Source organism: Candoia aspera, chromosome 5 (assembly GCF_035149785.1).
Source record: "Candoia aspera isolate rCanAsp1 chromosome 5, rCanAsp1.hap2, whole genome shotgun sequence".
In the NCBI taxonomy this organism is placed as follows: Eukaryota; Metazoa; Chordata; class Lepidosauria; order Squamata; family Boidae; genus Candoia; species Candoia aspera.
Genome location: NC_086157.1, coordinates 100,820,278 through 100,847,943, shown reverse-complemented (window position 1 = coordinate 100,847,943; position 27,666 = coordinate 100,820,278). Strand labels below are relative to the sequence as shown.

Genomic DNA, 27,666 nt, shown 5'->3' with positions numbered 1-27,666 from the left:
CTAGGAATCCAAATCAATGAGGGACTTTCTTTAAAGCTGTTTATAGACTCTGTCAGTTCCTTACCGCCAAATGGCTGAACAGCTGGTTCATGCTTTGATTGTCTTGTGTCTGGATTATAAGCGCAGTCTGGTGGCTCAGTTGCTTAATACATATCTCTGCTCCATGATCTGACTCCAGAATAGTCCTATTTGCACTGCTCTAGACTTCCCCCAAACAACCCCTATTTCTTTCTACTGTGAATCCCTATTTTGGCTGAGTATTCATAAAAGGTACCAATGTAAGTTGCTGTGCTGCTCATTGGCCCTTATATATAGGCACATCCATTTGTTTGTAAAATTTGTTTGTGGCTTGTGTCTGTGTGCCTGATCCTATCCTTTAACTGGGGGTGTCTGGTACCCCCAGTACTAACATAGCTACATCATGGTTGAGAGGTTTTCTCAAGTAGAGCCAGCCCTCTGGAACCAGTCCCCATGAGGATTATGCCTGAAGTCTGATTTATCAAAATGTTAAAAGGAACTAAAAACATTCCTCTTTTATGAGTTCTTATAAAGGTGGCTTAAATACCAACTTTTCGTGTAGTATTCTTACTATAGGTGCCAATTATTGCATCAAGCACTATGGGCCACTCAGGTCACTGAGGTTCTATGTACTAATCTGCAGTGTCAGATTCAAATGCAGTATGTTACTATACCAAATTCTGGATGTTGTATTTTATCATTTTGGGCTCTGCCTAGTTTAGGGACATGAAAAACAAAGCTACTACTACTATGGCAAGAGGTGTAATTTTATAACATTTGGAGGCTCCACCACTGATCTCTTTCAGTGACATCAAGATGCATGTGTTTGGAGCTAGCATGAGTGTACAATTAAAAGAAAAACCAATTTCTTTACATCCTCCAGATTAAAAAAGCCCCACCATTAAAACCCATTTCAAAGTAGGAGGTAACTTAGGGCAGTTTCTACATAAATAAATAGGAAACAAGTATTATATTCAGGATCTGAAGTTGGATTATTTATGAGAATGGGAGGTAGTGCTATTATTTATTTATTTATTATTCAAATTTTATTATTGCCCATCTCCTCCAAAAGAGGGACTTTGGGCGGCTTACAATAGAATCAATGCTGCGACAATAAATGTTAAAATCTCATAAAAATAAAGCACATTACAAATATAAAATGCAATAAATAAATATAGAATCCAAGTGGCTGTAAAATTCCAATCCGGTGGGAGGGGCGCTAAGGCGCAAGCCACCCCCAAGAATGGTTACCCACCTTCCCACCCCAGGCAAGACGGCAGAACCAGGTATTCAGGGCCTTCCGGAAGGTCAGGAGGTCACCTCCGGGGGCAAGATGTTCCAAAGGGCAGGGGCCACTGCAGAGAAGGCCTGCTTCCTGGACCCCACCAGATGGAATTCTCCTGCAGACAGGGTCCATAACATGTATTATTAGATGTAATTGCCATTGATGGGATATGTGTGTGTGTTTGTGTGTGTGTGTACACGCACACAAATGCCTTGTGAATTGGGTATAGTGATTATATAATGGGTATAGGAGGTATATTAAGAGGCAAGTTTTGATGCAAATGTAGTCATGAAAAACTGCTCTTTGCCAAACAAAGTACAAATAATTAATTTTCCTTATTTGTTTGTGTGATTTTTAGCTGGCTCTCTTGGAAGATTTGTTCAGAAGAAGTTAGGTACTTTAAATCTTTGGGAGGATTCATTTCACATTGTAAAAGAAAATCTGAAGGCTGGCATCATAATTTGTGAACAGTGGGTTGCAGCCTGTGATCATCTAACAGGGCAGTTATGGCATCGTTACACCCCACATATATGGAAAGCAGAGAAATACATTCCTGAAACACTTGGAAAACTTGGCAAACGCCTTGAAGAGGTACCTGATTGTTTTGCTCTTTTGGGGATGTGAGGTGTAGGGAAGAGAATTAACTGACGGCTTTGAATGTGATGTTTTCTAATAGAAGGGGCTGTGGTCCAGTGGTAAGGCACATGCTTTTTAGATAACAAAGCCATGAAATTCAGGCTCTTGCACCTTCAGGTAAAGGCTCTCTGCTAATAGCTATAGGCAGCTATAGAGCACTTAAGATGGGAGGATGGGGCTTTCTGGTTGGTTTTCTTGTTTGTTTTCGAAACAAACTGGAGACATGATGCTGGTACAACATTTTTAAAATCCCTTTCCCAAAGCTGTTTACTTACTTAAAAATAAATCAATTCCCAAATTTGCTGCTTGTCCCCAAAGAAAAAACAGCAGCTTTGGATAGTGTGATTTTCAGTTAAAAAATATTTTATTTTCCACAGCCTGCAGCTTCAGATTTTTTTTTTAAAAAAGGACGGGGGTCAGAATGAAGGGGAAAGAAAAATAAATATCAGGGAAAAAGAAACATAGTCTTTATTTCAGTTCTACCATCATGTTACTTAGAAAAAACGGTTGCCCACTTCTGATATAAAGCGAGATTTCTGAAGTTATGGATAAAGGAACAATATTGGATTAAATAGATAAATGGTTTGGCATAGTATAAGGCAGCTTCATGTATTTACAGATGAATTAGATTAATAATTTTGGATAGTGTCAAAATTAAAGAAAGGACTATGAGTAAAATACTTTTTCAAACCAGAGGTCTGAAATTACTGTATAGCATCTCTCTCTGAAAGAAGAATCCAAGGTAATTTAAGGGGAAGACTTCTGGCAGTGAGAATAGACAGCATCTGGGCTATGCCCAGGAACTTCTCTAGCAGAACTCTTACTGGAGTTAGAAGAAACACAGTTTGTGGAGTCCTTGGTGCTCTCTGAGCCTCGTTGTTGTCTTGCAGACGTTTCATTGCCACTGAAGATGTTGCCTAGCCTGGCAATGAAACGTCAGCAAGAAAACAACGAGGCTCAGAGAGCACCAAGGACTCCACAGTTCAACCCTGAGCTACAAATATTCGCTTCGATTGGTACAATATGGATTTGGAAGACCTGTTTTTACCATATCATAACGTGTAGTACAAATATATTAAACTTCAGTTTTCCCACCATCCACATAATATATGTGGTTATTAGTTGAATAATATTGTATGATCATGTGATGTAATTACAGAAATTAACATTTCCATGCATAAATATATTTCATAATTAATACTATATTCTATTCTATGTTTCATTTGTCAAAAGCACAGACAAAAATTTGGCATAGATTACTCTTTAGAGGATTTCTAGCTTTTGTTACGATTAGTAGACAAACTATGGGTCAAGCTATTATATTCCTTTTATTTTAGGTATTAAGTATTCGATCGCTTCATGAGAAACTTACATATTTTCTGCCAACTGGTGAGCAGCAAGCATTGCATCTTGCCCAAGTGTTTGAACCTTTTGCTGGATTGAACCCTGTGCATTACAATCCCTACACTGAGGTAGAATATTTGATATGTAAATTAAACTTAAGTTAGATGAAGTTTAGCTCAATCCACCACAATAAAAATTTGTTCTTTTCTTCTAGCCTTTATGGAAAGCAGCGGTATGTCAATATGAAAGAATTATTGCTCCAGCAGAACAAAAAATTGCAAGCAAGTTGAAAAGCTTTATTTCAGAAATCCAAGATAGTCCACAACAGGTATTTTAAAAAAATTATTATTGGCCACAAAATTAGATGCTGAAAGACATGCTTACTAAAAATAACATGTACATCCAACTTGTATATTAAATTATTTTGGGTTTCATTTTGCTGCTGCAAGTGAGGTTGAAGCATGCCTTAAAATGACAAGGCACTTATGCTTCTTCATTGTGCCTCATTCAAAATTGTGAGTCTTTGTTCAGTACTTTTCTTTTTTTTTAACATGTGGATAATGGATGGGATCACTGAGAGAGGGACGGAGGGAGGGAGGGAGAGGGAGAATATCAAGTAATCTAGCAGTCTTGATGCAGCCCAGACTACTGTTACTGAGCATGAAAGAACTTCAGGATCATCACCATAGTTTTTAATGCATCTGTTCAGAGCAGTTCTCTTTAATGTAATTAATGGTAGAAATATGTGTTATTTATTTATTTATTTGTTTGTTTGTTTGTTTGTTTATTTATTTTCTGTCCCGCCTTTATTATTGTTATTGATAAAAATAATAAAGGTGGCGAACGTACCTAATACTCCTTCCTCCTCCTATTTTCCCCACAACAACAACATTGTGAGGTGAGTTGGGTTGAGAGAGAGGGACCAGCCGGCTTTCATGCCTAAGGTGGGACTAGAACTCTCATACCACGCCTGATTGGCTCTTGGGTTGAGAGAGAGGGACTGGCCCAAGGTCACCCAGCCAGCTTTCATGCCTAAGGTGGGACTAGAACTCTCATACCACGCCTGATTGGCTCTTGGGCTGAGAGAGAGGGACTGGCCCAAGGTCACCCAGCCAGCTTTCATGTCTAAGGCGGGACTAGAACTCTCATACCACGCCTGATTGGCTCTTGGGCTGAGAGAGAGGGACTGGCCAAGGTCACCCAGCCAGCTTTCATGCCTAAGGTGGGACTAGAACTCTCATACCACGCCTGATTGGCTCTTGGGCTGAGAGAGAGGGACTGGCCCAAGGTCACCCAGCCAGCTTTCATGCCTAAGGTGGGACTAGAACTCTCATACCACGCCTGATTGGCTCTTGGGCTGAGAGAGGGTGACTGGCCCAAGGTCACCCAGCCGGCTTTTGTGCCTAAGGCAGGACGAGAACTCACAGCCACTTGGTTTCTAGCCCGTTGCCGTAGGCATTATTTTCAGGCCTGTCTACTCAGCCTCAGGTTTTGCTGTGTTTTTTGGAAGAAAATAAATTCTTGTGGCAAGTTGTGAGGGCAATATCAACAAAAATACAGACATAAGCACATTAGCACATAAGCACATTTTCATTATTTCAGTTGCTAGTTGTAATTATTAATTATTTTGTATCAGTTTTCTTGTTAGTTGGCCTTTTTCATGTCAATATCTAAACATGGAAAACATACATTTATTTTATTGCCTGAAGTGTGGTAGTATGGTTAGTATAAAATACATTAATAAAGAAAACAAAACTCTGGTGTTATTCACAGTAAATTTAATCAAAATAGTAGCTTGGCATTCTCAGACATCTGGCATTTACTTAGTTCTGGCAGGTACCTAAATATTCAGTTAAATACAGGTAGTCCTTGCTTAACAACCATTCATTCAGTGACAGTTTGAAGTTAAAATGGCACTGAATGAGGGATAGCTACAACTGGTCCTTGAAGTTATGGCTGTTGCAGCACCTCCATGGTCATGTGATCAAAATTTGAGAACTTGGGAACCAACCTGCATTTATGACTGCAGTGTGTGCTTCAACTCCCCCCATCTGCCTATCTCCCCTCCATCTCTGACCTTTTGGCTGTCCTGAATTCTGCTGTTGCTGCCTACCCTTTCACCCCCCTCTGCCCCCAGCTGACCTTCACTGTCTTTTTCCTCCTGCTGCTGGCCCTGGATCCAGGCACGGGGTGAGGTCGCAGCCCCAGGGCATGTGCAGCAAGTGTGGCAGGGCGGTGGATCCTTGTCTGCTGAAGGGAGCTTCCCGCCACCCTGCCTCCTTTGCTGGCTCAGTCTTGTTGCTTCCTCCCTGGCCAGGCCCGGCGGGACGGAGCCAGCAGAAGAAATGTAAGGCCCTCGCCTAATGATGGCACAGTTCTTGCCTAATGACTGCAACTGGGACTACAAGAACTGCCATCACTAAACAGCACAGTCATGTGATGTTTTGCCTAATGACCGCTTCACTTAGCAGCAGAAATGCCAGTCCCAATTAGAGTCGTTAAGCAAAGACTACCTGTAGATTAATTTTACAAACACTAGTTCATGGTAATCTTATATTTTATGCATTTGTACATGTTTTATATTTCCAGCTTCTTCAGGCTTTTCAGAAATACAAGGAATTAGTACGACGTCCAAGCATTAGCAAAGAATTGCTTTTAGAAAGAGAAACTTTGCTGGCAAAACTTCAAGGTGCAGTTAAAGGTATATATATATATGTATATCTTTAAAAAAAATGAAATGAATATGAAATGAAAAATATGTTATGAGTGCTTCCATCATCTCTTGGTTTTTTGAAAGTGTGCAATTATTTGATATTTAAATATGGTATGTACCTGATATGTTCTTTACTACAGAAAGTATTATTACCTGTCCAATATTTAGATTGGTTATACATCACACTCAGTTTGTAGGGATGAGTCTGATTATGGAGTGGTTCAAATTCTTGCTTAAAACTCAGTTTTTCAGTTTTTCCAGTCATGCTCATTTTCCTTGTTGAAATAAAATGTTCTGCCCAGTATAGAATTGTGATACTGATGCTGTAGAACTTTTTGAAACTAATCAAACCTAAGGCCTCTTAGGCCACATATTAGGAAACAACATTTCAATGCTTGGTGCTATCCGCAGTACTCACTAATACTTTCCTTAATGCTGTTATACAGATTATCAGACAGATTTTGAGACACGATGCCATGGCACTCCAGGTGATGCATCAGGGCCGCTCTCAGGCAAAAACCTCTCTGAGGTTGTGAATAATATTGTCTGGGTACGCCAGCTAGAATTGAAGGTATCAATTTAAATCCATAATTTGATGTTATATGTTAATATATAGGAAATAATATGATGTATTTTTAAATTTAAATAGGGATAACTTTTCAAACTACTTTTCAAGGGCTGTCTTAAAGCTGTTATATAGTACATCTGATCCCCAATATGATTCTTTAAATAAACCTTATTAAAGTTATGGAGTGAAACATAAAAATTAGTTCTCTTGACTCAACAAAACCCTTTTCAGCTTCATCAGCTATTTCTGTATGTGCTCTTCTGATGCTTCTGTGACCAAGTAAGGCTGTTCAATAGCATCATCAGGTCTCTGTGCCTCATTGGTAATATTGTCTTGTTGGATCTTCCTGAAGCCCTGTTTTCAGACCTGTTTCTATTTCTGCTGGAACTAGTTGCATTCCAGGGGCCTAGAGAATTGTTGATAAGATTTGCTGATTAGAAGCAGGAAGCCTTCAGTTGCTATCAAATAAATCTAATAGGCTTAATATATGCTTGGAGGAGTGGGCTTGCATATTGCCGTTTGCAGCTACTGTATAACCTTGGGAAAAGACATGCTTGGTTTAGGTGTCTCCAATAAGTACTACAGTATATATATTCTGAATTATATTTTGCCCTTTGAAACTAGATCTTTGCATAGCTATAATAGGTAATAGAGAAGATTATAGTAGACTCCTATGGGCCACTCTGCATCTAATGGTTATAGTGCAGAAGGACTGAACAGGTTACCATTAGACAGAATTATTATGCAATAATATTTAGTTGCTACTGCAACTAAATTGTTTGATCTTTGTTAAGCAACCAATCCTGTGGTGGTATAATCTCCAAAGTGTAAGGTGCTGAGGTTTTAAACAACTTAGATGTGTCTTTTATGTGTTACCTTTGTATATTCTTTTACTAGCATAAAACATACCAAGTGCAATTAAACTTTTCAATTATTTCACTGTCTAAGGTGGATGATGCCATTAAGATTGCAGAAGCCCTTCTTTCAGACCTCTCTGGATTTCAAAATTTCCGACAAACTGCAGATGATCTTCTAGAACAATTCAAAATGTACGAACAAGAACAATTTGATGATTGGTCCAGGGACATTCAAACAGGTCTCTCAAACCCGAAGTCTGGTCTTTGGTAAGTATAAAATATTTGATTTTGCAAGAATAATCTTAAAATTAGGTGCACATAAAACCTACAAGTCCAGGGATGAACTGTTTTGAAGAACTCCAGCATCTTCTTGGGATGGTCCAGTAGGGTTCCACAAGCCAGTCCTTTGAACTGGAAATATTTTGGGTTCTGAACATGAAGTTCATGGTGAAATGGGCCAAATCATATTAGAACCACCACAAACTGCTTCTGATTCAGAGGATTAACTTCTGCAAAACCGCTGGACAACACACAAAACAATCAGATTGGTGTGGTCCAAAAGAGGAATTATATTGCTTTATTTATTTATTTAAGTTGATTGTATACATCCTACTCCATGTACTTGAGGCAGTTTACAACATCTGATGTTTTGCGTAACACTGCTTAAAATTTACTTATGCAAATTAATAGCTAGTCTCTAAAACTTAGGAGAAGACTGTAGGTCTTGTACAGAAAAAAAATCAGATTGTATTTTAATACTAAAAATTTATTTTAGTATACAGGCCAGTAGTCCTGTTATGGAACTTGATCATTCCGATGGAGCCTTAAAAATACATTATTCAGATCGCTTGGTAACTCTCCTGAGAGAAGTACGTCAGCTTTCTGCACTTGGGTTTCTCATTCCTGCCAAAATAAAACAGGCTTCAAACACTGCTCAAAAATTTTGCAAACAAGCAGTGATTCTTAAACAGGTATGATAACTTATTAAATGCTATGAAATTCATGGATTGATTCTTAGATATAACTTCAAGGGAGTCACTTCATGAGATGGGAGCTAAAGTGATAGATAGATAGATAGATAGATAGATAGATAGATAGATAGATAGATAGATAGATATTATAAGTTTCTACTACTGCTCTAGTTCATTACATGTTTGAGTACTGGTAAAGAGTGAATTCCACCTGATCTCCAAAAGTGGAAAATTCATGTAGAATTCTAAATAATTTTGAAATTAATTTGAAAGGGTACAGTTGGATTTGCAGTAAAATTTGCACTAAAACATTGAGCTTCATTATATCTGTGCAGGTTTAATTCATGGAGCAAGGCATTAGAAGAGATATAAAACATCATGCAATTGCTAGGCATTTATTTCAGTTGCTTTCCTTTTGTCACAGTTTTAATCCACAATTTAGATTCTAAATTTTAGAATGTTTTTGTACATGTCAAAAGATTCCATTGTGTCTCTATAACATGAGTTTCAAAATATGATTTCCCCTCATTTAGTATAAAGCAAACAACAGGGACGCGGTGGCGCTGCGGGTTAAACCGCTGAGCTGTTGATCGGAAGGTCGGCGGTTCGAAACCGCGCAGCGGGGTGAGCTCCCGTTGTTAATCCCAGCTCCTGCCCACCTAGCAGTTCGAAAACATGCAAATGTGAGTAGATCAATAGGTACCGCTTCGGCGGGAAGGTAACGGCGTTCCGAGTCGTCATGCTGGCCACATGACCCGGAAGTGTCTATGACAACGCCGGCTCCAAGGCTTAGAAACGGAGATGAGCACCGCCCCCTAGAGTCGGACTCGACTGGACTTTACGTCAAGGGAAACCTTTACCTTTACCTTTTTAAACAACATGGAGGATTGCTAATATGGCTATGTAGAGGAAAAAAAATACCTTCAAAGGGTTTAGTCCAAAAAAGTGTGATTGGAATTGCAAACCAATACTAGGTAGGACTTAGGTAGAGCTTTCTAAAGTTGAAATTTAAAACTGTACATGAAATGGAAAGTGAAATGAATTGGAAAAAAATGAATTATTTTAAATACGAATGTGGCATTTGTTCCTCATGGATTTTATATTGTTTTTTTTAATAGGTGGCCCACTTTTATAACAGTATCGATCAGCAAATGATCCCAAGTCAGAAGCCAATGATGTTGCAGTCGGCTTTAGCATTTGAACAGATAATTAAAGTATTTGCATGTTTATTACTTTCACTTTTATCACTCTTCTGTCTTCTGAAAGCTTGAAGTTTTACTACTTGTATAGATTTCCTGATTAATCATGGGATTTGATTCTGGATCCTTGAGAGCTTATGTTTTGAATGAATTTTTTGGGATACCCAGAGGTGCAAATTGTTAGAGAGCAATGTTTGCAATAATCATGCTTTTGAGACAGAAGTGTGCATGCCTGTTTTTCTCCAAAATGCGTGCCTGTGGGTGACTCCTATTTTGCTCTAGAGGTAGGATCAAAATCAGATGAAAATGCTGAATCCCCTGTCATTTAATCTTATTTGTTTGTTGTTTTGGAATCGAGCACCACTCAAGTTGATTCTGGTGTACCACATTACCAGAACAGAGGTAGAGTGGGGAAAGGTTTTTTTAGAATTATTATTGCTGTTAACAGTTATTTCCCTGAGAAATATAACAGTATTGAACCAGATTGACCTGTATAGAATTAGCATACATTGTAAATTACCAAAAAAAAAAAAGACACATTCATTTACAATTGGATACAGGTAGTCCTCGCTTAATTACAATTGGGACTGGAATTTCAGTCGATAAGTGATGCACTTATTAAACAAGGCATCACGTGACCAGACCTGCAGCTGTTAAGAGAATCGCTGCGGTCATTATTCAAATTGCGGTGGTTGTTAAGCAAATCAATGGTTCCCTATTGATTTGGCTTGTCAGAAGCTGGCTGGGAAGGTTGCAAATCATGATTATGTGACCACAGGATGCTGCAACCTGTCATAAATGTGAGCCAGTTGCTAAATACCCAAACTGCGCTTACGTGACTGTGGGGTGTGTGTGTGTGTGATGGTTGTAACTTCGAGGACAGGTCGCAAGTAACATTTTTTGGCCCCATTGTATCTCTGAACTTTCATAAACAAATAGTCATTAAGTGAGGACTACCTATATATACTTTTTCTGGTCTCCTTCCCTTTACCCCTTGCCTTTTCGTTTATTTCAGACTCTGTAAACATGCTCAGAGAGAACTTCTTCTTTTATGAACATCATTAAAATACAATTATTTACTTACTTAAATGATTTGTTTGGCAGCACTCAAAAGCAGAAGGACAAATAACATGGGACAATCCTAAAGAACTAGAAATTTATATCAAGAAACTCCAAAGTGCAGCAGAACGGCTTGCCACAGAAAACAGAAAGTTGAGAAAATGGCATACTAGTTTCGTAGAAAAGGTATGTTTGATCATCTCAACCTGTTTCATTTTTTTAATTTTCATTTCAGTAACCAAGTTTGGCATACTTGTAATTCTTTTTGATAGGTTGTTGGCATGATGAACATTGATCTGCTTCGTCAACAGCAGCGTTGGAAAGATGGCTTACAGGAGCTTCGGGGAGGATTCTCCAACCTTGAGTCACAGGCATGAATTTATTGCTATTTAAATATTAAGTGAAATAGGATGGGAAACCAAGTTCTATTATGTAAGGCTAATCTTACAAAACATTTGTGGCAAAATACTTATTACAGAATTATCACTTCATCAAATAACTCAGGAAAACACATGAAATCTTAGGTAAATCATGGAATTATCTAGGTTCATAGCAGAAAATGCTGCTGTCTGTATAATTCACTGACTTGACTGAGTCAAGATAATATTTCTTCTAATTCTTAATGGCAGGATAGCTGACAAAGTAAAGGATGAAATAGAAGCATATGTTATAATTTTGCATGCCAAAGGAATTTGTTGGTAACAACTTTTAATCACTTAATCACAAATTTCTGTATTTTCCTAGCCAGCAGTATTCTGTAGTAGAATAAATGCAGCTGTGTACTATATAATATTGCCTGGAAACGCATCAGAGCATAGTTATTGTAACTCATAAGGAAGTATTTGGCAATGTAAAAATTGAAACTTAGTTACATCTACATTGAAATCAAATCATCCAGAACAAAGTTTTGAAGGAATGGAATACATGAAGCATATAACTGTTAGCTTTGTGAGGTAGTCTGGACAAGAAGCACACCCAGATGAACTAATTCTACTTTATTTTAAAGTTACGTTAAGGGAATCTTGCAAGTCTGAAAGTACATTTCTTCCCCATCACCTTTACAGCCCAAGAAACTAGGAAGGGTCCCTTCTGAGACGTCTGTCATGCCCACATTCCTGCTGTGGGCTAAGCTGCCTCTTATCTGACTGTTGCCCTGGTTGCCGCTCTTCCCTCGTCTCCCAAGGTCATTCCCACATGCCATTACAATAACCCAGTAATGATCTTAATGAACTTTAACACTGGGAAAAGTCTACATTCATGCTGGAATGCTTTGTTGACCATTACTTAAGGGTATGCTAATCTGTTCTGTTCCTGCAAGAAATTGGATTGATCTGATTTAATTGAGAATTATTGATCTGAATTTTTGTTGAATTAGTTATTTGCCATGTTGTGAGATATTCCATAGCTATACAGTTCTCTGAGTTGCCTAAATAATATTTTCTTGAAAGGAGTCCCTACATAGTGTCCCTGTACATTTTCCATGATGAATTACGATTTTTTAAAACCTGAATACTATCAAATTATAGGGTTTCCTTTCAAATGACATGAAAGCATGGAGACTTCATTGGAACCACCAACTGTACAAAGCTCTGGAGCATCAGTATCAGATGGGCTTGGAGGCACTCAATGAAAATCTGCCAGAAATAAACATTGATTTAACGTACAAGTAAGATGTTCTTGTAGTTGATAAAACTAATGAAAAATGCATGTTTTTCTATATATTTTAACTGTAACCAGGGCACTCCAAGGCATGTGATTGGAGGACTGGGTTCTTGATATAGTAATTAATAACATTTTAAAAACATTTTTCAGACAAGGAAGATTGCAATTCAAACCACCTTTTGAAGAAGTACGAGCAAGGTATTACAGAGAGATGAAGAGATTCATTTCTATTCCTAACCAATTTAAGGGAGTAAGTGAGACAGATGAAGAGTGCATTTTTTCTGTCATGACTGAAAGAAACGCAAGTGGATTTCTGACCACATTTAGTAAAGCAGAAGACTTGTTCCGAAGATTGGCAGAAGTTATAGATCAGTTTAAGGTTTGTAAATGTTTGCTTTTGTTCAAAAACTTTTTTAGGACAGGCATTTTAGAAGTGCTTCGATATTCCTTATATTACTTTGTCTGTTATACTTTATGTCAAGCACTGGCAGTCTCTCCACACTGCGCTGGTCAATCATTTGTTTCCTGTGTCACAGCTTGGTGATATACCAATAGTTTCCATAAAACACATAAAGTGTGAAAGACAGACATGCCTTTGGGATATTTATAAAATAGTTCAGATTGACTATATCTCTAAGGTAATATTTACCATGTGATCAGAGGCATGCATCCTGTGGCTGCAGGAACACTTAGCACAATGCTTCAGATTGAGTTTAGAAGAGCTGTTTTGCAACGCCTAGGAGTGTGAACCCGGCACCGGGGTTGGCAGCTCATTAAAGGAATTATGTCTATTTCTGGGATTGCGTGACTGCTGCCATTCTGCTGGAAATCACAAATGGGTGCTGCATTCATGCTTTCACATGCCCTGAAGTAGTTTTTTGGAATCAAATCCCAAGCATTATTATATGGCCCTAATGATAATTCTTATTCTACTTTTGGCATTTTGAGCTACAGACATACAGACTCAAATATTAAAGGAATAATTGATAATATTGTTTTGTAAGGTTACTTAGAGTTAAGTTTACTTAGGTACACTTACTGTTTTTAATATCGTTTTGTACGTTTACTTAGGTAAACGTACAAAACAATATTACAAACCATACACTACTAACCAAGAGTAGTTTGCTCAAATAGTGCAAGAATGGAAGTCTTCAGCTATTGGTTCCAGGTACTTATAGTAAGTTTGAACATAGGTGCGTGTACATTAGAATTTTACCAAGTATATTTTCTGGAGTAGTTTGCCTGAGCTGCAGCTGGGGAATAATTACAAACTAAATTGGGGGAGCATGGACATTCCAGGAAAGGCCAGCTACAAAAGAAGCAGCTGGGAGAATCCTAGAGAGACATGTGCTTGTAGACCATAGTCAACCTATTTAAAGTTACTAATCTGAAAAATGTTTCGAAAGTATCGGAAATCGGCTACAGTATTCTGTATAGGTTACAGAAGTGTTTCTCAACCTTAGCAACTTTAAGATGTGTGGACTTCTCCCAGAAATCCCTAGCCAGCATGGCTGGCTGGGGAATTCTGGGAATTGAAGCCCACACATCTTAAAATTGCTAAGGTTGGGAAGCACTAGGTTACAGCATCCATGAAATATGTAAATGGACTCTAAGAACCAGGTGTATACTACATCCATAATTTCTCTTTCTGTTGCATTAGTGCCTATCTGTACGTTTGAAGGAAAAACATCCACAGTGGGCCCTCCATGTTTCCAAAAGGTCATCATGTGCCCTAAGTTGAACCAAATAGACAAGTTGCTCTTGTTAGAGATCCCAAAGAGTCCTCCTGGATGCACACTCTATCTGAAAATTTTTAAAGTATATCAAGACTTTCTGAATCCTGCAGATCCCGTTTATATCCTGAGAAATGGCTTCATGGATCTGATTCCTATGATATATAGACTCTCCCCTATTCCAACATGAGTTCTCTTAATTACAGGTAGTCCTCACTTAACGTACACTCATTCAGTGACCATTTGAAGTTAGGACAGTGCTGAATGAGGGGTACTTACAACAGGTCCTCTAGTTGTGGCCATCACAGTGTGCTGGGAAAGCCAGCAGGGGGTCACAAATGGTGATCATGTGGGTGCGGGAGGCTGCGACCACATGGGATTTGCCTAAGAACAGCAACTGGGCATGCTGGTACTGCTGCTGTAAGTGGGCGCAATCATTTGATGTGCCTTACGACTGTGTCACTTTTTGGTGGAGTCCCTGGTCACCACTGCCATTGGTGAGGACTACCTGTAGTAGTGAATGATGTAAGCAGTGACGAATAGGTGCAGGCCTAAACTTTCAAGCCAAAATTATTGGGTTAATGTAAGCAAGCATCAACTTTTTAAAATGGATTTGAGGCATTTTTCTTTTTCTGTTTATGAATCTAAATGGTCAGGATCTGTCCCTCCCTCCCTCCCTCCATCTACACAAACATACACACACATACTGAGATAAATAATGTACCTTTTTAATAAAAAATTGAATTCCTTCCTCCATGTTGAAGGAATGGGTGATAATTGGACAAGTCAATATGGAAACTTTGGTGGAGAATCATCTTTTCAAAGAACAGGACTGGGAGAAAAATTTCAAAGCCTTAAAAGTGAAAGGAAAAGAAGTGGAACGTCTTCCGAGGTATTGTATAGTAAAAGAGTTACAAACATAGGCCTTTTTGGGTAGCTGATATATTTTTTTAAAATACAGTGGTTAGTCCTGAGTTGGAAAAATTTCTGTAAAGGGCAAATCTCCGCCATTGGGTTCCAGCTATTTCTTTTGTAATTTCCCTCCAAACTTCTTTGACCAAGTCTGCTACTAACTATCCCATTTGCAGGGGTTCTGGGGCATTTCCTTCCTCCCTGACCCAATAAGATACTTCTATTAAGAACAGACCACATAGCTTTACCTGGTTGCTTGAACTCAGGATGATAGTTAATAACAGCTTGTTTTACTGTTTGCATTAAAACAGTAATCATAGAGCTCTACAACCAGATTTATACAGATACATAAACACAAACATGACTTTATACAACAGTGGTGTTGAATTCAGTGGGAATGAAACCCTCTTCCCAGTCCTGAGAGGTTGGCTTGGAGAATACATTCTCTCTCTCTCTTTCTATCACGCAGCAGACAGGCAGACTCTTTTTAAAACCCAGTACAGTTTTTTTATATTAAGAACTTTATTCAATTTCAACATATATAGTTACAATACAGTTGAAGAAACCAGTACATTTTAAAGCCAAACATAATCACACAATTCAACAACCTTAGTTATCTTGCAAAACTTCACATAGCAGTTTCCCTTCCCCTCTTGGCTCTGCTTGATTGCTCTCGAACTTTCCACATGTTGACCCAAACCCCAATCCATTATTTCTCAGGTTGCTTTCCTAAGTGAACCACTTCCTTTTATTTTCCTTTGCCATTTCTCCCAGGATTGGTCTCTTGGGATTAAGCCTGTCTGCATTAAGCAGACAAGTCTGCTCCTTGCTTTGCAGTCTGCATGTTTTCCTTGCCCCTAGGTCTCTGTACTTGCTTTTGCAACCATGACATCTTTTATATTTTTTTCCCCAATGTATAATGCAAAATGTGATTTGTTTCTTCTTCTTGTCTCTTCAGGGTTACTTCCCCCTCCCTTTGGAAAGGTCCCAAATCCAGTTTCCCAGCAGGGTCCAGTTGGTTTCTTTAGAAGCCCCTTACCTTTTGATCCAATTTCCCTATTTCTCCTCATTTGCCTTTACATTTCTTTCTTTTTTCCTACTTCCTGCTTATAAACCCTGGGCACCAAGATTCCTGGTACCCAGTTATTTCATTCTTATGGCAAACTCCTAACAGTTTACACCAGCTTCTTCCATTTCCCCAGTTTTACTACGGTCTCCATGTTATGCATACATGAACAGAGCTTTACAGAGATCTGTCTTCAAAGGACAAAATGTGATTTGGGGTACACAAGGAGCACTTAAAACCAAATGCATCTGTTCTTGGGATTGTGTGGTAGCTCTGGAGGCTTGATCCTGGGAAAAGGCACAACTGCTTAAGGTGTTCCCAACAGGTGTTACTTCCAAAACATGCTTTTGTGTCAGGACTGATATCGTAAACTTGCTTTATACATTACGATGTAGTGGTTGAGATGCTGGCCTAGATACCAGAAGACTGTAACTTCTAGACCTCCTTTAGAAGCATGAAAGCCGGCTGGGTGACTTTGCGCCGATCCCTCTCTCAGCCCAACCCACCTCACAGGGTTGTTGTTATGGGGAAAATAGGAGGCAGGAGTATTTATGTCTATAAAAGCAGGATAAAAATATCTAGTAATAATAAATAATAACAACAACTTTTAGTGGAATTTCAAAGGTTTTCTTCTCAAGTTAACTTGTTTTTCCCTTTCCTCTCAAAATGTTCAGTATTACGTACGAACTCCTTCCTTATTTTTATCTGAAAAAGTTTGTTGCTTTGATGAAGCTGAAATGACCTTGGGCTATTCCGTTAATTCCATGGCTGTCACTGCACACACTCTTGAAAGAATTTATGAGGGGGCATGGTGGCTCAGTGGTTAAGATGCCAGGCTCGTCGACCGGAAGGTTGCAAGTTCAGCAGTTCGAGACCTGAGTGCCGCGTGACAGAGTGAGTGCTGTGACCTTCCCGCACTCCCCTCAGCTCTTGCCAACCTAGCAATTTAAAAGCATGCAAATGCGAGTAGATAAATAGGTACCGCTTCAGCGGGAAGGTAACAGCATTCCATGACTGTCATGCTGGTCGCATGACCGTGGAGGTGTCTTCGGACAACGCTGGCTCTTCGGCCATGAAACAGAGATGAGCACCGCCCCCTAGTGTCTGACATGACTAAACGGGAACCTTTACCTTACTTTTATATACAGCTTCAATAATTCTATAAATAAAAGTGAAGAGTAAGATTATTGTATTGAAGACCATCTACTCCAATATTGTGTTTTTGAAGGTACAGAACTCATGGAACATCTGGTGGGTCTTGTATAGCCAAGAATCTTGTCCATATCCTCAGTCTTTATTAATTAAAACATATTTGAGTCCTAGCAGCCAGGGGAAGCATTTTTATGATGTGTGAAATGTTAACAGATTAGATAGACTTGTTCATCATCTGTGGAAGTCCAAAATAGAAAATAAGAGTTACTGGAATATAGACAGATCTATAAGCTATAAGCAAATCACCAGCCTTCAGAGTCACCTTTATTTTGCAGAAAGCCCTTGGATTACACAGACTTTATAGGTACACTTAAAAAATAAAAATAGTAATGTGCTGCCCCCAGTGTTTCATTTGTAATTATGCCCAGCTACTCAGGGGGAAAAAAAAGATAAAGTGGGGATTGAAATTAGTCTGCATGGAGCCCCTGACCCCAAATTTGGGACTCTTGGAGGAGAAAGGAGCATTAGCGATGTTCACTGCCTTGAGTTATTTATAAAAATAATAAAGGCAGGATAGTAAATAAATAAATAAATAAAATATCTCATTATATCAGAAAAAGGGAAAATATGGTTGATCTTAACTCTGGTTAGGTGTAAACCAAATTATCAAATCAATTTGAATATGAAGGACTTTCTGCAGAAGCAGTGGGAAAATATTTAGTCATTACGTTTTATGCACTGAGCTGGAGAAGAAGGAAGGTAATTTGAATTAGCCTGAGGCTTGTCTTGGGGAAGCTTGGCTATAACAAACAGTTATGATTTGATGTTATTCTGAACCAGGCCAATGAACAGTATATTTATTAAGGTTACTGACCAGCATTTTACACAATTTTTGTAAGTGGTTAAAGGCTCAAATTAAAAATAAATAAATAAACATTTCCTGGAAGATTAATAAGTGTAAAGAAAATGAATTGGACTATTAAACACTTGAAATGCAAAAAGTGAAATACAAAAAAAAAATCTAAATACGTAAAACTGATTAAATTATAAGGCTATTTTGTGTGCATGTACGGATGAGTTCGTGTGTGTCTACATTTGTTTATTATGCACAGTGATAAATGAGATTGATGTATAATACTTCAAATTTTTACAATTTAGGGTTTATTTTAAATGCTATATAATAATATGAAATATAATTAATTTGTTCTAATCCTTGAAGCATTGTGAAAGTAGATTGCATCATAGTGAACTGCAATCCTGTGAAGTCTGTGATTGATGATCTTATCCAGAAGTTGTATGATGTTCTAGTGATGTCTTTGAGAAAATCTATACAAGGTAATGCTCAGAACAAAAACTATTTAGAAGATAGTGATAATTTATTTCTGCTTTTTTCTTAATGAACATTTATTATTTTGTTTAGAATATTATTTAAATTACTTGAAATGCTGTGAATTTATGACACTTAAGTATATTAAATAAATAGTTTTACAAATCACATAAAATGCATAGAAAGGGTTTAAAAATAAGTATACATTTGTATCCTATTTTTTCCTCTCTTGTAAATTGTTACTGTAGCAGCAGTAGCTTCTAATCATAGTCTTATATCTAAGAAGCAATACTTAAATTTGCAGCTTCAAAATTACTATTAATTTCAATGAGACTAAATATTTTGAAATTTTAATTCACCAAATAAATTGTGTTAGATTTTACTGTAGCTAATATTTTAGTGAAAGCTAGTCTTTTTGTGTAGTTGTAACCCTAAATGAAAACTTGTTAAGCCTGTAGGAAGGAGTCCAGGGGAAGAGGGAAAATTATTTTCACCTTGTTCTGGCAGATGGAGGCAATTTAGCTTATTCATTTTATTCAGCTATTTTCTGTGGTTTTCTTCCTTGTCATTTTCATTTACAATGAATGGGAGGAAAGGATTGGCATAATTTCTAACCTTACTGCTCTGTTTAGGTTAGGTTAGTCAGAATCAGGAATGTGCAGGAGATAAATAAAAGTAAATAAATATAAATAAGCTTTTTGGCATTGGAAACTGCTTGGATCCCCCTTCCCCCCATGCCCTAACAGAGAGTAATCCCTCAAATCCCGTAACCACTGGAGTATCCTCTCAGAAGCCAAATGATTGTAAGGGAAATGCTACAGTTCCCATTTATTGTTGTTTGTTGTTTATATTGCTTTACTTTGTTGTCTGTATCGCTTTCCTTTGTGGTAGGGGCTGAGTTAAAGACAGGCAGATATTATTTTCTGCCTCTACACTTGTTTTGTGTCCTCATTGGCTGATAATTCAGTCTAAAACATTTAACTATGAGATTTCCCCCCCCCCAAAGAAACTTTATTTGTTTGTTTGTTTATTTAACAATTGATATGGCCACCCATCTTAGAATGGTACCTCTTGATGAGGAACAGAAAATTAAAATAAAGAACAACTAAACAATATGATTAGTAAAAAAAATAACAACTGGAAACAATTAGTATAATACATGCCAGAGATCTAGAATCATTCAATTTTACTATCAGTTAGAAGATAATGACTGAACACACTAACCAAAAGAGCTTACCTATCATCCTGGCCCAAATGCCTGCGGGAACATGGGAGCAGTAATCCTAAATATTTTATGGGAGCCTGGTTACAAATGGGTCCATAGAGATGATGATATGATGGTGATGATATGATCATCATCATCATCATTGGATCAACTGTGTTTTCTCTTAATGTTTATGTAGGTCATCTGCATGATATTTCTTCATTTCTCAATGATGCTATGAATGCCTTAGTAATGAGGCCTCAGACAGTGGAAGAAATAACAGAAGATAGTTTAAAATACAAAAACTTAAAAGAAAAAAAAGAAGAGGTAATGTTTTTCTGTACTATCAAGAAATGAACTGAAATTTGATCCCTAAATGTTTCCAGAGTCACAATTTTAATATGAATATTATCTAAAATGTTAATTATTTCTTCATAGTCTTTCTTGAGTTTCATTATTGCCTTAATTTTCCATATCAGAATAATTATTACATATTCAAGATTACATTGGAATGTATCTAATTCTTACACATTAGATAGATTGCTTTCCTTCTGTGTGTCTAAACGGAAGGTAGCACTTCACTGATCTTCTTTGGGCCTGTTTGTTAAGCGGGGTGGTTGTTGTTATTATTATTTTAAATTTATTATAGCCACCCACTGATTAGCCTGATTAATCCTTGGAAGGGAGACCATCAGAGAATTCCAGGACTGTAGGCAATTTAATAATATTTCAGGACAAGGCAATGACAAATCATCTCTACAGTGTTGGCAACCCTTCCCCCACTTGATATGTACACATTGTTAACAGCAATCAGACTCAACTTGAGGCATCTTTAACTTTTCCTGCTATGTCACCTTAACTAATTAATATATGTCACCTCTGGCTTCTATGAAAATACTCAATCTAACATGCAATCCAAGCTGTATATGCCCATGCATGACTGCCATGCACTTGCCCATGCAGACAGTCTTTGAAGCCTTCCAAAGGATGCACTCATATAAATACTTCTATGAGGAGTGCTTAATTTGCACAAATGTGCTTGGTTGAAGCACCTCTTTTGAATGCTTTGCATTCTATTACTTTTTACCCAAATACTTCTTTTTTGATATCAAAAATACTTTTATTACAAATAAATAATTGGGCCATGAGGCACTTTGGCTTCAAAGGAAAAGTTGTATTTTGAGGGCATGGGGCGTTTATGTATCAACTGTCAGCAGCTCCTTAGAGTACCTAGGAATATCTGACTTCCCTCTGCAGCTTCAGCACAATCCCAAGAAAACAAGTGTTTGAGGGATTGCCAAATGCTATGTACACATCTACATGTGTTCTGAAGCATCTTTTCCACTCTAAACACTGCATAACTATAAAAGATAATGTTAATTCATTTATTGACCAAGTCATTTATTTGAATGAATGAATAACTTTATACACATATCAAATCTCCTTGCTTAGGTCTTTCTCCTTTTCCAAGAAGCAGAAAATAAAAACAAGCTTCTCCGAACTGTGGCTGGTGGGGGCATTGAAACAATTGGCAGCTTAAGAGCTACATGGGATAAATTTGAGTTAATGATGGAGAGTCATCAACTGATGATTAATGAACAGGTAACTGAGAATCGTTCCAAATATATTTTCTTCAGGATTACCTTTTTTAATTTTAATGGAATTAATGTAGAAGATGTAGAGATTGCAAAGTTTTGCAAACAAGTCTGAGCTCAGAACAGGTATTTTGAGCATTCAGTACTTAGAACAAAATGCCCAGTATTCTGGAGGGTTGTTCAGAATTTTTGAAACCAAATGGCATTTTATTCCATGTTTTGAGTTTTTTGATGTCCTGCAATTGCTTTTTAAACAAATTCCTCTGAGCTGTAAAGGTTTGGGGAGTGCAGTAGGCAACAGAGCCAGAAGCAAAGCTTCTTTTTTAGTGGCAGAGAAGAAATAAAATTAATTAAACACAAGTTCAGAAATTATGAAACATTTTTTAACTCAGAAAAAGATACTACTGATCTGGAAGATAATTTATATCAGTTTTATATCCTTTTCTATGGGACACATAGAGTAAGTTGTAATGTGGTTCTGTCCCTAGGTGGGTTCTGTGTTTGTTTTGTTTCTGTTTTCAGGCAAAAAGCAATACAAATGTGTGCTTAGTCTGTTGAGAATTGCTTTCTTTGAAGGCAGGTTGAAGATGCAAAAGTCACTATTATTATGCAGTAGGAAGAAACTAAATTATAGCCAATGAAGTATATTTTTGCATTTGTTCATATCCTGTGTTGAAGTGAATCCATTGTTTTGCTTTTTTGGGAGGATCAGTTTTGTGTTTTGGCAGAGCAGTTTGCAAAAAGCATGCTTGACTGTTGTTGCCATTATCTGGTATGAAGTTTTATTTTTTAAAATCAATTACTTGACCAGTTCTTCTATTGGTTGTGTGGTAGTAGCATTTAGCGTGGCTCCCAGTCTACTTCTATATCTTAGGATGAAAAATGAGGAATTCAGATCCTTGCTTCCAGTCTCCATTGTTTCCTATGGCAGAATTCATATAGCATTTTTTTTTGTTTGTTTGGAACATGGAACATAAAAATGTTCACATTTTGTTTGTCAGAATACAGAACACTCGAAATACTCCGATACATTCTGAATTGGCTGTTTTATTTCAAGATTTTGGATAGAATTTGATTGCTTCCCTCTGTGTTTAATTCATCAGTAAATATAAACAGTCATGAACTGCAATTTTTCAGTGGCATGATGTCTGAGAAGAATTGAAAATGCATTATGTGTAAAACACCAAATGAAATTTGCAATTAAATGTGAATTTATAGGAAGCTGCAGTATAGATGGCATTTCTGAAACGTGTATTAACATGATGTACATATTTTCAGATACTGGTTTGTCATCCTCATTGATTCATTGATTGATTGATTGATTCATTCTATCAAATTTATATGGCTGTCCATCTCACACAAAGTGATTCTGGACAGTGTACAACAAAACCAACAATTTACAAATACTATAAAACCAATTAAAATAATTTAATGAATTATTAAAACCAAGATCACAAGAGGGTCAAAATCAGAATTTTACATGTGATGTAGCTGCTGAGTGGGTTCCATGCTGTCAGGGGATGCCCAGGCCTGATGAAGGCTATAAGGGTTGGGGCTAACCTCACCTCAGGGGGGATAATGTTCCAAAGAGCAGGTGCTGTAGCAGAAAAGGCTTGTCTCCTAGGTCTCATCAGACAGAATTCTTTAGCAGATGGCACCTGCAGCATACCTCTCCTGCCAGACCTGATGGGACAGGTGGATGTTATCAGGAAGAGGCAGTCCCTCAGATAATCTGGCTACATGCCATGTTGGGCTTTAAAGGTCAAAACCAGCACCTTGAATTGGACCCGGAAGCAAACTGGTAAAGAATGCAGCTCATGGAGCAGAGGTATAACATGTATCCTTCTAGAAGTACAGGTAACTGCCTGTGCTTCTGCATTTTGCACCAGCTAGAGCTTCCAGATACGCTTCAAGGTAGGCCTTAATAGCATGTCTCACCTGTGTTCGGTCGAGTTCATCCCTTGTTGACCTCCAGTAGCGCACTAGACATCTCTTCCATTTCATCTCCCTCAGCTGTTCCATAAACCATGGAGAGCAACAGGATCCATGGGAAGGGAGAGGTCACATGGGCGCAATCCAATCTAAGGCCACAGCTGCCCTCAAGGGTTTTGTTTGAATCTGTAAGGCCTCAACTTTGAGGTGGTGATGGCAAGACCTGGATTGTATCTTCAGTTGTATCAGTTTCAAGATTCCTTTCACTCTTTTTAAGGGAAGTTATGAAATACAACATTGCAAATTTGAAACAAGGGTGTACAAATTAATAGTATGAAATATTAGGTATTTCATACTATTGGAACAGTATTAATAGAACAGTTGGAACAGTATTAATAATTACTTTTTATAGTATTTGTGTTAATACACAGCTGCTTCTAGAATAAACTAAGAAAAGTAATAATCCTTTTTTTTCCCTGTTTTACATACCCTTTGGTCTTCAGATCGAAGTGATGAAAGGCAATGTGAAATCCCGTGTTAATACTTACCTTCAGGAACTGGAAAAATTTAAAGCTCGATGGGACCAGTTTAAACCTAGTGATGACATCATTGAAACAGGACATCATGATTTGCTACAGAAAAGTGCTGAGACCATAAAGGAAAAAAAAATTGAGTTTGATGAACTCGAGGACATAAAGCAAAAACTTATGTATGTTTATTTTTGTATAAGTATGCACAAGTATCAGCATGTTACGAATATTTTTGTAATGCAGTTTTTGAAAGCAAAGTACCGGTTATTAGAAAAAATAATAAAATGAAAATTTCATCAGCTTTAAATTTCTTATCTGATTTCCCAAAACTTACATGGCATGATACGCTTTAGTTTAATTTTCAAGTAAAAGCTGTAAAGAAAAAGGTATTTTTCTGTGTAAAAAGGATAGGTGTGAAAATGGTAAAATGGGTGGTTTTGAACATATAATTAATACATGATTATATTTACCTCATTAATAGAGCTTGACATTTTAAAATGATAAAGGGATTATTAAGGGTAAAATTTTCCAGTTGAGCTTGGACACATGCTTGTAGTCATTTTAGTGACAATATAGTAGTGGTTTGCCATTGCCTTTTTCCAGGACGTTTGAGAGTTCCTGATGGTCTCCCACCAAGTACTAAGGTCTCATCCAATTTAGATTTTTAAGATCAGCCAAAGTCAAATATATTCTATCATCTAGCTTGGTAAAGAAACAATCAAATTTGTAAAATAATCAGAGCTTACTAAAAGGTTGGATGCAATTGTAGTGGTTTTTTATTGTTTTGTACCATGCAAGACATATACAAAGAATCAGCTGTGAAAAATACACTTTTTCATTCTGTTGACCTATAGGTAGAAGATTCAGCATTGGAAATACTGTTTTAAAACAGGGTAGCATATTACATTATTTTACAAATGTTCTTACTTTTAGTTTCTAGCTTTTCTATTTTCCTGAGATATTCCATGGTTGTTCTCCAGTAACTGTGTTAACGCATCTATTAATGTATCTATTGAAAGAAAGTAGAAGGAGAAGAAAAGAACATGTTCATATGTGGAAGATACATTTTCTGATTACAGGATGTTGCTGATCGATCTATATCAATATTTACTTTATTTATTTTATTTCATTCAGTTTGTATGCCTGGATAGGGAGCTCCCTCTAAACTTCTAGCTGGCATACAGTGTGACATTGCTGTGTTCTTTTCCTTTAGTAATGACTGCTGCCACTTCGAATTAGAAGAGCCTGATTTCTCTTTAGCCAACGAAGTCCGCAGAGACCTTGAATGCTGTGCTGAGGTTTGGTCATTATATGAACAGTTTTATGGAGGTTTTCAAGAAAAAGCCAACGAAGATTGGATTACATTTAGGTACATTTAAGATTACTGGTAGTCCTTGCTTACTGACTACTCACTCAGTGACTGTTCGAAGTTGCAACGGTGCTGAAGAAGTGGTACTTAATGGCCATTGCACCACCCCTGCAGTCACGTGATCGCATTTCAGGTACTTGGCAATCGGCTCACACTTACGGCTGTTGCAGCACCCTGTGGTCCTGTGATCGCCATTTGCGACCTTCGCTGCTGGCTTCCTACCTACCAGTGAAGTCAAAGGGGAAGTCGGCAGGGAAGATCGCAAATTGCTCTGGTAAGTCCCCCTGGGCTCCCTGCGCTTGTGTGGCACTGCATCATCCATTCCTCCAGCCTCCCTATGTTCGTGCAGCTCTGTGCCATCCAATCCCTCGCCTTCCAGTGCTGCATCACCCCCTCCCCCAGCCTCCCCCAACTCGCACGCAACCTGCTCTGGGCCTCCCCCATCCCCCTGCAGCAGCCCCCCCCATGATACCTTCATTTTCCTTACCTGGGACTCCCACTGCTTCCCACTTAACGAGCCTTGCGATTTAGGGTTACGACAACAACTGGGACTGCCAGGATTGTTGTCATTAAGCGATACAGTCACGTGACATTGCACTTTACAACCACATCGCTTAGCGATGGCAGTCTCGGTGCTAATAACCTGAGGACTACCTGTACATAGTTCTTAATTATAATATTGGTTGACCCACAATGAACTTCTTTTAATATATATTCTGTACAGGAGTAAGACCTACCTATTTGAAGAATTCTTGTTGAACTGGCATGAAAAACTGAGAAAGGTTGAAGAACACACAATAATGACTGTGAAGTTGCAAAAAGAGGTGGATAAATACAAGGTAAAGTGATAGTGTGAGAGAAATAAGACAAATGAGAAATATTGGAATGTTTGGAATATTTTGAATGTTTTGACACAGCCATCTTTGTAGAGTATACAGTATTTCATTCATTAAGTTATATATTTTTTGAAGACCCTTCCAGGTTTTGCATTTGATTACAGCAATTAGTTTTAGTATATAACCTTTTAAAATGTTCAAAGCGTTTCAGATTGTCACTTCACTAATTGTTGGAATCACTCTGTAAAATGGTCTGATACTATGATTTCCCAAGTAGGTAGTCCTCACTTAATGACCCTGATTGGGGTTGGCAACTCTGTCTCTTAAGTGATGCTGTTGTTAAACGAAACATCACAGAACTGCTCCACTTAGTGACAGCAGTTCCAGCAATCCCAATTGCTGTCGTTGAGTGAATCCCATGCGGTTGTTAGGCGAGGACCCACCTGGATCCAAGCCATTCTTGGAAAAAGGTAAGGGACTGCCTCCACTTCAACTCCCCCCATACACCTATCTACCCCCCATCTCTGCCCTTTTGGCCATCTGCCTACCCACTGCCCGCCAGCTGCCTGCCTGCCTCCGTGCCTGCCACACCACATACCACTACTGTACTGGCTGGGGCTTTCTTTCGCACTGCCTTCTTTCACACTGGGGTGCGGCTGGGGCCTTCTCTGGTGCACCGGCTGGGGCCTTTATCATGTGCTGGCCAGGACCTCCATTCACTCCCTGCCTGTCCTAACAGCCAGGAACCACGCTGAGACAAGGAACTGGTCTCTAATGTTTTATTGCTTGTACATAACAGGAATCCTAACAAACTGAAGAAGCGTGGGAAAAACCCAGACATATAAACCCCAAAGGTTAAGGCGGTCCCGATCTGTGTCTCTTTGAATGGCTGCCCAATTCCTCAGTGCTACGCATGCGCTTAACAGTCTGGATGGGAGCCCCCTGCTCGCCATCCTTACTCATGACATCACCCTCTCCTCCAGATTCACATTCCATTTCAGCCCCCTCCCTTCCAGAGTCTTGATAAGATTCGCCATCTGCTTCTAAGGTCCCATGGGAACTGGGCAACGATGGAAAGTCTTCAAAGGAAAACTCCTCCAAGGACGAATCAGTGCTGCTCTCCAGGTCTGATAACGCTTCTGGCCCAGGTGGCTGCTGCTGGAAAATAGCTAGATAATTAGAAAAGTCATCCCCCCTCCCCCCTGGGAAATGTAAGCCCGAGGTGGAGGGCTGCGGTTCCCCCACCTCCTCTGTAACTGGAGTCAAGGCTTCAGGCGGGGAGGGGGGGATGTGCATACTCACGAACTCTTCTGCTTGGGATTCTTCGGCCTGCTCAGCCGAAAGAGGAATCTCGGGTAGATTGCGAGGCTTGGGTTTATGAGGAAAAAGCTGATGGAAACGATGAACCAGTGCTGGAGCATGTACATCTCTGGCATTCTCCCACGTGCGCTCTTCCTCAGGGTACCCTTTCCAGTGTATGAAATATTGGATGCCCCTTCCCCTCCTCCTAGAGTCCAGAATGTCCTCAACTTCGTATTCCTCCTCCCCCTCCACAATTACTGGAGGTGGGGGGGGGGCAGTTGCGATCGCAAGGCACTTGGGGGAGGGTCTTTGGCTAGCAAGGCTCTGTGAAACACTGGGTGGACTTTCATGGATGCTGGGAGCTGTAAACGATAAGCCACTGGATTTATCTGCTGC

The 27,666-nt window shown here is 38.6% G+C and overlaps 1 protein-coding gene across 1 annotated transcript in view; it reads left to right on the top strand.

Annotated features, from left to right (window-relative positions):
- The window catches only part of DYNC2H1 (dynein cytoplasmic 2 heavy chain 1), a 191,783-nt gene that overhangs the window by 14,391 nt on the left and 149,726 nt on the right, over positions 1 to 27,666 (top strand). The window contains exons 6-24 of the mRNA XM_063305843.1: positions 1,662 to 1,894; positions 3,277 to 3,411; positions 3,498 to 3,611; positions 5,873 to 5,984; positions 6,443 to 6,567; positions 7,513 to 7,688; positions 8,197 to 8,392; positions 9,511 to 9,606; positions 10,696 to 10,836; positions 10,923 to 11,021; positions 12,177 to 12,316; positions 12,463 to 12,691; positions 14,810 to 14,937; positions 18,395 to 18,510; positions 19,906 to 20,033; positions 21,159 to 21,308; positions 23,737 to 23,942; positions 24,977 to 25,132; positions 25,857 to 25,971. Of these exons, the coding sequence (XP_063161913.1) occupies positions 1,662 to 1,894; positions 3,277 to 3,411; positions 3,498 to 3,611; positions 5,873 to 5,984; positions 6,443 to 6,567; positions 7,513 to 7,688; positions 8,197 to 8,392; positions 9,511 to 9,606; positions 10,696 to 10,836; positions 10,923 to 11,021; positions 12,177 to 12,316; positions 12,463 to 12,691; positions 14,810 to 14,937; positions 18,395 to 18,510; positions 19,906 to 20,033; positions 21,159 to 21,308; positions 23,737 to 23,942; positions 24,977 to 25,132; positions 25,857 to 25,971 (2,795 nt within the window). The remainder of the gene's footprint in view (positions 1 to 1,661; positions 1,895 to 3,276; positions 3,412 to 3,497; positions 3,612 to 5,872; positions 5,985 to 6,442; positions 6,568 to 7,512; positions 7,689 to 8,196; positions 8,393 to 9,510; positions 9,607 to 10,695; positions 10,837 to 10,922; positions 11,022 to 12,176; positions 12,317 to 12,462; positions 12,692 to 14,809; positions 14,938 to 18,394; positions 18,511 to 19,905; positions 20,034 to 21,158; positions 21,309 to 23,736; positions 23,943 to 24,976; positions 25,133 to 25,856; positions 25,972 to 27,666) is intronic.